Source organism: Babylonia areolata, chromosome 3 (assembly GCF_041734735.1).
Source record: "Babylonia areolata isolate BAREFJ2019XMU chromosome 3, ASM4173473v1, whole genome shotgun sequence".
NCBI lineage: Eukaryota > Metazoa > Mollusca > Gastropoda > Neogastropoda > Buccinidae > Babylonia > Babylonia areolata.
The window spans coordinates 59,040,438-59,049,178 of record NC_134878.1 but is presented as its reverse complement, the minus strand read 5'-3'; the positions used below and the strand labels follow the sequence as shown (position 1 = coordinate 59,049,178).

The 8,741-nt window shown below is 45.3% G+C and overlaps 1 protein-coding gene across 1 annotated transcript in view; it reads left to right on the top strand.

The window, feature by feature from the left end:
• The window catches only part of LOC143280158 (uncharacterized), a 147,510-nt gene that overhangs the window by 102,162 nt on the left and 36,607 nt on the right, over positions 1-8,741 (top strand). Inside the window, exon 3 of the mRNA XM_076584742.1 lies at positions 2,450-3,709. Within this exon, the coding sequence (XP_076440857.1) occupies positions 2,450-3,709 (1,260 nt within the window). The remainder of the gene's footprint in view (positions 1-2,449; positions 3,710-8,741) is intronic.

Genomic DNA, 8,741 nt, shown 5'->3' with positions numbered 1-8,741 from the left:
TACTAAATCATTGGGTGTTCTCATTTCAACCCCTAAAATTCTGAACCATATAGCACAATAGGTTGTATCTGAATATTTTTTAAAAATCAGAAATAGCTTAAGAATTATTATTCAACAAACGAAGTTTCTTCATGATATATAATAACGCATTTTCCCTCTGCTAGATAAATTCTTACATGCAGCTACAAAACTCAAACGCGTAGAGAAGAATATTCCAAGATACTTATACACATTAACGACAGGAATAACAACACCATCATAAACCCATCTTTCCCTCGCTGCCAGATAACCCCCTTTTCTAAAGACAATTATGTTACTCGTATCCAAAATAACCCGTAACTGTAACTGATTGGCTGAATTTTTCAGATTATGCAACTGCGTCTGAAGACCAACAACTGTCTCAGAGAGTAAAACTGTATCATCAGCGAGTGGTAAAATAAATAATTTCATAATATCACTTGTGAATCTAGCACCGTGCCTTCCCTTATCTATTATTTCTATCGCTAATTCATTTATAAATAATGAAAACAAAATAGGACTACAAATATCTCTCTGTTCAACTCCTCTAGTACAACATATATACTTCGTAAGCTTATCACCACATCTAACTCTTGTTTTAACAACACTATACATATTCCTAATGCAATTGAAGAGTTTTCCACTTACTCCGTTTTTAATCAGGATGGGCCATAATAGATTTCAGTTAATGGAATCAAATGCCTTTTCAAAATCAATAAACGCCACATACAGTTTACGGTTAAAAGAAAACAAGAGAGAGGGAGAGAGAGAGAGAGAGAGATAAATCAATCACATATTCCAAAATTTCGGAAGTCCCGTTCCTACCGCAAGAGATGATTTGTTTACATGTTACCAGGGTCACTCCCACGTGTTTATATATATATATATATATATATATATATATATATATATATATATATATATATATATGTGTGTGTGTGTGTGTGTGTGTGTGTGTGTGTGTGTGTGTGTGTGTGTGTGTTTAGGTAAAGAGACCTGGAGATAGTTACCAGGGTCACTCCCACGTGTTTATATATATATATATATATATATATATATATGTGTGTGTGTGTGTGTGTGTGTGTGTGTGTGTGTGTGTGTGTGTGTTTAGGTAAAGAGACCTGGAGATAGTTACCAGGGTCACTCCCACGTGTTTATATATATATATATATATATATATATATACATATATATATATATAAAATATGTGTGTGTGTGTGTGTGTGTGTGTGTAGGTAAAGAGACCTGGAGGTAGTTACTTAGGTAGATAGCCAGAAGAATAGAGAGAAAGACAAACATCAACGTAGCACCTCACACTCAGTGGTCTTCAGAACACGTATTACCGAACAAGAGGAAGTAGATAAGCAAACAAATTCTTATTTCTTTCATTCTTTCGTTATTTCTTTCTTTATTTTTTTTATTTATCTGTATCCCAGATGTGCTCTTGGTATCCGATTTCACACCTATGCCGTCTAATACATCACTTTTACAGTCGGCGATGAGACTGCGTTCGTGATTGTCCATAAATACTGCACCTTACATTCAAAACCGTGAGGAGCATTGTAAAAAAAAAAAAAATGATAATAATAATCCACACGTTTTCTCCAACAACAAAAAAAAAACAGCAAAAGAACACCGTAGGCTTGTTTTTACCAAACATAAGAAAATGATAAACATACACACTTAGCAATAAGAATGACTGAAAGAAAGAGTTTGAAAATATTTCTCCAGAAATTAACCACCAGACGAGGCTAGAGACTTCATAAGCTCAAAAGCTTGTTTTTCATACACGGGCGGCAGAGAAAAAAAACAAAAAAAACAAACTGCTTTCAACACAGTTTATTCCAAGAATACAATCGACTCGCGAAAACTGTTTGCTACACGTTTCTTTCTTCATCTTTCTTCTTCTTTATTTTGGTAATCATTGAAATAAGAAAAGTTAGTCAGTCAAAGGCAGTCTTGAACAATGAGTTCTCAAACCTTCGTGGCATGGAACACACTATAAAATAATAATAATAAAAAAGAAGAAAAAAAAAGAAAGGCAGATATCGCATTCTGGAAACGGATCGTTGGCTGGTGAAAGAAAGAGGAACCATTGGAGAGAGAGAGAAAAAGAGACAGAGAAGAAAGGAAGAAACCACCAACAAAACAAAACAAAAATGAAAGAAAGAAAGGAAGGATAGAAAGAAAAAGACCCGGCGCTTAATGGTTGATGTAGGTGCTGCGATATGTTTCTGGTGGAAGGAAAGAGAGAGAGAGAAGGGGGGAGGGGGGGAGAAGAAATAGAGAAGAAAGAAGGAAAATCGTTGAGGTAGGTGTTGCGCCATGTTTCTGGTGGAAGAAGGAACCATTGGAGAGGGAGAGAGAGGGAGAAATAGAAAAGAAAGAAGGAAGATCGTTGAGGTAGGTGTTGGGCTGTGTATCTTTCCAGGTGCTTGCCATCATTTCCATTTTGTTCATCGTGCTCTCCACCATCGCCCTGACCCTCAACACCATCCCGGACCTGCAGGAGAGGGACAACCCCACGGCCACTGGAGACAACGAGGACCTGGCCATGGTCGAGGCCGTGTGCATCGGCTGGTTCACCCTGGAGTACCTGGCCCGCTTCTGGGCCTCGCCCAACAAGTGGAAGTTCTTCAAGGGCCCTCTGAACGTCATAGACCTGCTGGCCATCATGCCCTACTTCATCTCCCTGGGGCTGACGGAGACCAACAAGAGCACCACTGAGCAGTTCCAGAACGTGCGGCGCGTGGTGCAGATCTTCCGGATCATGCGGATCCTCAGGATCCTCAAGCTGGCCCGCCACTCCACTGGGTTGCAGTCGCTGGGCTACACTTTGCAGCGGAGCTACAAGGAGCTGGGCCTGCTGCTCATGTTTCTGGCCATCTCCATCCTGCTCTTCTCCAGCCTCGCCTACTTCGCCGAGAAGGACGAGCCCGAGACTAAGTACAAGAGCATCCCGGAGACGTTTTGGTGGGCGGCCATCACCATGACGACGGTGGGCTACGGAGACATCTATCCCAAGACGGTGCTAGGTAAGATCGTGGGTAGTGTGTGCTGTATATGCGGCGTGCTGGTTATCGCGCTGCCCATCCCCATCATCGTCAACAACTTCGCCGAGTTCTACAAGGACCAGATGCGGAGAGAGAAGGCCTTCAAGCGGCGCGAGGCCCTGGAGAAGGCCAAGCGCACGGGGAGCATCGTGTCCTTCCACTCCATCAACCTCAGGGACGCCTTCGCCCGCAGCGTCGACCTGATGGAGGTGCACTCCCCTCACCACCAGCCCCCGCACCCCCACCACCCCCACGCCCCTCACCCCCACCACCACCACCACCCCGACGAGGCCAGCGGGGGGTCCGCCTCGGGAGGTGACCCGGCGGACTTCCGGCAGCAGCACGTGCACGAAGACTGCGTGCACAGCGGCACGGGCTCCCGCGCTGCCTCCTCGTCCTCCTCTTCTTCCTCCTCCTCCTCCGCCTCTGCCGCCCGCTCCAAGAACGCCTCGCCCCCAACCTGCATGCTGAGGCTGACGCAGGGCGAGGCCTGTCCTTCCCACGTGGTGCAGGTGGAGGGGGGTGGGGGAGGAGGGGTCTGTGGGGGGGAGAACAGCAGCACCAACAACTTGCTGGACGCTGACGAGGAGTCCCTGAAGAGGATGACCTCCACCCCCCTGCTCTGCTCCCAGGCTCAGGTGAGTGGATGGTGATTTACCCTGCTGTGTACCCCGCCCACCCCGCGTCAGAATGAAGTCTGTGGTGGATGGGTTGCTTCTTTCTCTCTCTCTCTCTCACTGCATCCGACTCTCTCTTATCTTTGACTTTCTCTGTGTGTGTGTGTGTGTGTGTGTCTGCGCTACCTTGTGATTGTATCTTGTTATGCATCGTATTTGTTTTCCGTGTTGTACGTTGTGGTTTTATGATTATCTTCATCAAATGAGCCATCTTCAGACTGTATCCTGTTCCCCCCCGCACCCCTGTCCCCTTTCCACATTACCCCTTTTTTTTTCCACTTCGAGTTTCATCACTGTTGTTTCTCTTATTGTTTGTTATTATTGTTACTAATTCAACTAATTTTTTCACCTCCACCACCCCAACTCTAGACCTTTCTTCTGAAAGTATACACGCAAGTGAATCCCAAAAGTATGCATACAAGTGAACCCCAAAAGTAGACAAAGTGAACCCCAAACGTAGACACACTAGTGAATGACAAAAATGCATTAACATGAACTCCCAAAATGCACACAAATGTACACCAAAAGTAGACATACAAATGGAATCCAAACGGAGACACTCAAGTGAATCCCCAAAATGCACACAAGTGAACTAAAAAATCAGACACGTAAGTGAACCACCAAAAGAAAAGGTACAATGGACCACTGAAAGTTTAGACACCAAGAGAACCCCAAAGGTTAGAGTCTCAAGTGAACCCCAAATGAAGGCACACAAGTGAACCCCCAAAGTAGACACACGAGAAGACACGCAAGTGAACCCCAAACGTAGGCATACAAGTGAACCCCAAAAGTAGACATGCAAGTGACCCCCCCCCCCCCACCCCCCCCCCCCCCCAAAAAAAAAAGACGCACAAGTGAACCCCAAAAGTAGGCAAACAAGTGAACCTTACAGAAGAAACCCCCAATTCTCTGCCTGAAATAGACACACAAGTGCATCCCTAAAAACCCAAAGTAGACACACAAGTGAGCATCAAAAGTATAGACACACAAGTCAACCCCCAAAAGCAGACACATAATTGAACCCCAAAAGTAGACGCACAAGTGGACCCTCCAATTTTCCCCCAAGCAGTAGACCACTCGCACCCCCGACTTACAGCCTAAAAGTAGACGTAGCTCAGATCAACCATCTCTCTCTTTCTCTCTTTGACTATCTTGCTCTTCTTCTTTTTTTCTTTTCTTTTTTTTTCTCCCTTTTTACCCTCTCAAAGTGGAAAATCGATAGAAACAGACTGTCTTCACTGAAGACGAAGAAGAAAAGACGGGGGTGATGATGTGAGGGTGTTGGGATGGGTGAGGGGTGTTGGGATGGGTGAGGGGTGCGGGGTGGCGAAGGTTTTAAGAGGTGGTGATAGGAATGATGGGGTGTCAGGAAATGAGGGAGGTAGTGTGTGGGTGGGCAGGAGAGGGGGAATGGGGAAGGATAGGGGGTTGCAGGAATGGACAGGTGGGGGGTGGGGGGGGAGGCGGGGAAAGGGTGAAGAGACATCGCCAGGTTTTAATGAGAACTTGCTGGGATCGTCCGCACCATGCTCTTGTCGCAGCGTTGGAAAGGAAAGATTCTCGGGCCAGAATGGAGTTTTTTCCCTTTTTTTCTTTAAAATAAATCGTAGCCTTTTTTTAAACTTTTTTTTAAATTAAAAATTCCACCTTGCTACACCAGTGTTCAGTCTACATCGTAATTGAGTTCACCTCGAGTTTGTTTGTTTGTAGCTTAGATAAATACGAGGTACTGTTTTAAGAAGTTTCTTCTTGCGGTATAGTAACATCCGTCTTGAGTTATCAAATGGTCGAAAGACAGAACTTAGGATTTAAGGCCAGCCTTGAAATGTTGACTAATAATCATAAGAGCTTTCGAAATTTCTTCTACAGAGAAGACAATTGCGATTAAACAAACATACAACGACAATGAAGTGATACAGTGTGTAGTACAACGTAATGTGATATATGAATGATGTGACACACGTGTCGTTAATGTACCAGTGAATTGACAAAGGATTTTTGTAGCAGCTTTCCCATTTTGCACTTGCAGCATACACGTCATAAGATCAGCACCTAATTCATGTCTTGAATCCAATGTAATTAATGTTTTTGGCCTATCGTATTAGAAGCTTTTTGCAGTGGCTTTCACATTTTGCACATGCAGCATACAACACTTCAAAAGGTCATAACTTAATTCATGTTTTGAATCCAAATGTTTTTTGACCTGTCATGTGAGACGCTTTTATTTCTTATTGACTGTGTTGTTTTAAGTATTGGCTAACCGGCAGTGAGTTACCATACTGTCAGGACTATACAGTTTTCAGCTAGTTTCCCAGATGTGGCTATACTGTTGCAAACAAGCACAATCCAAACGTTGCCCAAAACTTCATTTTCATCCTGTTAATGCAGCCGTATTATGTCTGAAACATAGTTAACCCCCATTTCCCTGCCAGAAGTAAACACACAAGGGAACCCCCAAAATGGTCACTCAAGTGACCCCAAAAGAAGACACACAAGTAAACCTCAAAACTACACTCCCAAATGAATCCCAAAAGCAGACACTCAGAGTGAAAACCCCAAAAGTAGACATTCAGTGAACCCCTTCTTCTTCTTCTTCTGCGTTCCCCGTGATCATGGTCTCAGACTTGCAGTCCTATGCTGGAAATGTAGGTGGTGGTCTTGATGAGGTCTTCTTTGGTGCCCCAGAGCTTTTCTGCCAGTGTGGCTCCATAGGGCCACTGCTGCGTCCGTGCATCTTGATACAGGGTGCAGGACTGCAGGATGTGCTCCGGGGTTTGTGGGCCTGTCTTACACAGGCAGTCAGGAGTGTGTGACAGCTTCATTCGGTACATGTGGTCTCGCAGGCGGCAGTGCCCCGTGCGAAGTCGGAATATGATTGTCTGCTGGAATCGCTGCAGGTGAGGCATCTGGTCATCTGGTTGATGGCTATGTTGTTGCTGGAATGTGTTTTTGAATTTTCGTTTGACCAGAGTTTTTGCCTCCCTGTATGAGACTGGCTGGTTTGTCTGCTCCAGTCTGCTGCCAGACTTGGCCAGTCTGTCCGCCTCCTCGTTTCCTGCCAGACCACAGTGGGCAGGGATCCACTGGACAGCGACGTGTGTGTGTAGCTCAGTGAACCCCGAAAGTAGACATTCAGTGAACCCCAAAAGTAGACACACAAATGAAACCCAAAAGTAGATACAGGCAAACCCAAAAGTAGACACAAAAGAACCACAAAAGTAGGCATTCTGGACTTCCCAATTCACCACCAAAAATAAACACACAAGTTGAAACCCCAAAAGTAGATGCACGGTGGTGGAACCCCCCAAAATTAGACGCACAAGGGAAGACCCCAAAGTACAGACACATGAGTGAACCCCAAACAGTAGAAACATAACTGAACCCCGAATGTAAACACACAAGTGTTTTTTCTCCAATGTTTCCCCCTTACAGTAGACCACTCACACCCAGACTTTCTGCCAAAAGAAGACACGTGCTCTCAGATGAACCCTTGTGTTTTCATCCACACGTAATCAGCAGATAGGCGGGTCGACGCCGCTTTGAAGTTGTCAACAGGGGTGAACCCTGGCCTTTTGGAGAGTGTACCTCCAGTCCCATCATATTGCCAACACATAAGCATGGAACTTTCAGCCTTCCGCCATGCCAGCCATAAGGAGACACTCGTAAATCCTGAGCCTTTCGATGCCTTCCTCTTCTCACGTCCACCATTACCCTCTCTCTCTCTCTCTCTCTCTCTCTCTCAATCCAGGGCCTTTATACCTGCACCCTCAACCCCTGCTTCTCTTCACACACACACACACACACACACACACACACCAGTCACACACGCTCACTCATTCTCTCTTTCTTTCTCTCTCTCCCCCTTCGTGTCTCCTCTCTCTCTCGTCTCCCTCTATCTCTCTGTTCTCTCTCACACACACACCTCTCTCCCTCCCTATACTTTTCTCTATCTCCCCTTTTCACCTCTGTCTCCCTCCCTCCCTCTGTCCCTCTCCCTTTCTCTCCCACACTCTCTTTCTGTCCCTCCCTATATCTCTCTATTTCTTCTATTCGCCTCTCTCTCCCTCCCCCCCCCCCCCCCACATACACACACCCACACACACTCTCTCTCTTCTTCTCCGTTTTATCTTTACCCCCTTGAGGTAGAAATCGATAGGACAGACAGTCTTCAGCAGATGAGGAGGAAGAGGTGTGGATGGGAGGATGACGGTGGCAAAAGGTTTTAAGAAGCTAGTGACAGGAATGATGGGCTGTCGGGAAATGAGAGAGAAAGGGGGGGGGGGGGGGGGGGGGGGCAGGTGGGAGGAAAGGATGGTTGAGGGGCGGGGGGTATGCGCAGGAGAGGGGGGTGGGGGATGGTGCAGGAATGGCCTGGAGGGGGGGGGGGAGTGAGGGGGAGGTGGATGAGAAGGTGGAGAGGCATCGCCAGATTTTAATGAGAACTGGTGGGTTCGTCCTCACGGTCCTCTTGTTGCGGGAAGCAAGGGCTCTCGGCTCAGAGTGGAGCTGTTATTTTTGTGCAAAAATCGTAGTAGAATCAGCTTGGATTCTTTCTCTCTTTCCTGTTCTCAATAGGATTCCTCCTCGCTGCAAGAGCGAGCGTTCAGTTTACCTTGTAATTGAGGTCCACTTCGACTTGTTTGCAGCTCTGACTATATTGCAATGAACCGCTTTTGGGAGGTTCTTTCTTGAAACACCATCTTGATTTTATCTGTTCCTTCATTAATCTTATCCTTTTATGTATAACCCTGTGCTTTCACTAAGTTAGTGCTAACATAGGCATTTCTTGCTTCACTATGCACTATAGTAGTAGTAGTAGTAATCATAATGATAATATATTAATAATAATGATGATGATAACGAGAATGATAATAATGAGCATAATGATAATGAGAATAATATTGATTATAATAATAATAATGATGATGATGATGAATAGATAAACAATAAAGTATTCATGTAGCGCCAAAATAATCCACAGACACAAATCAAA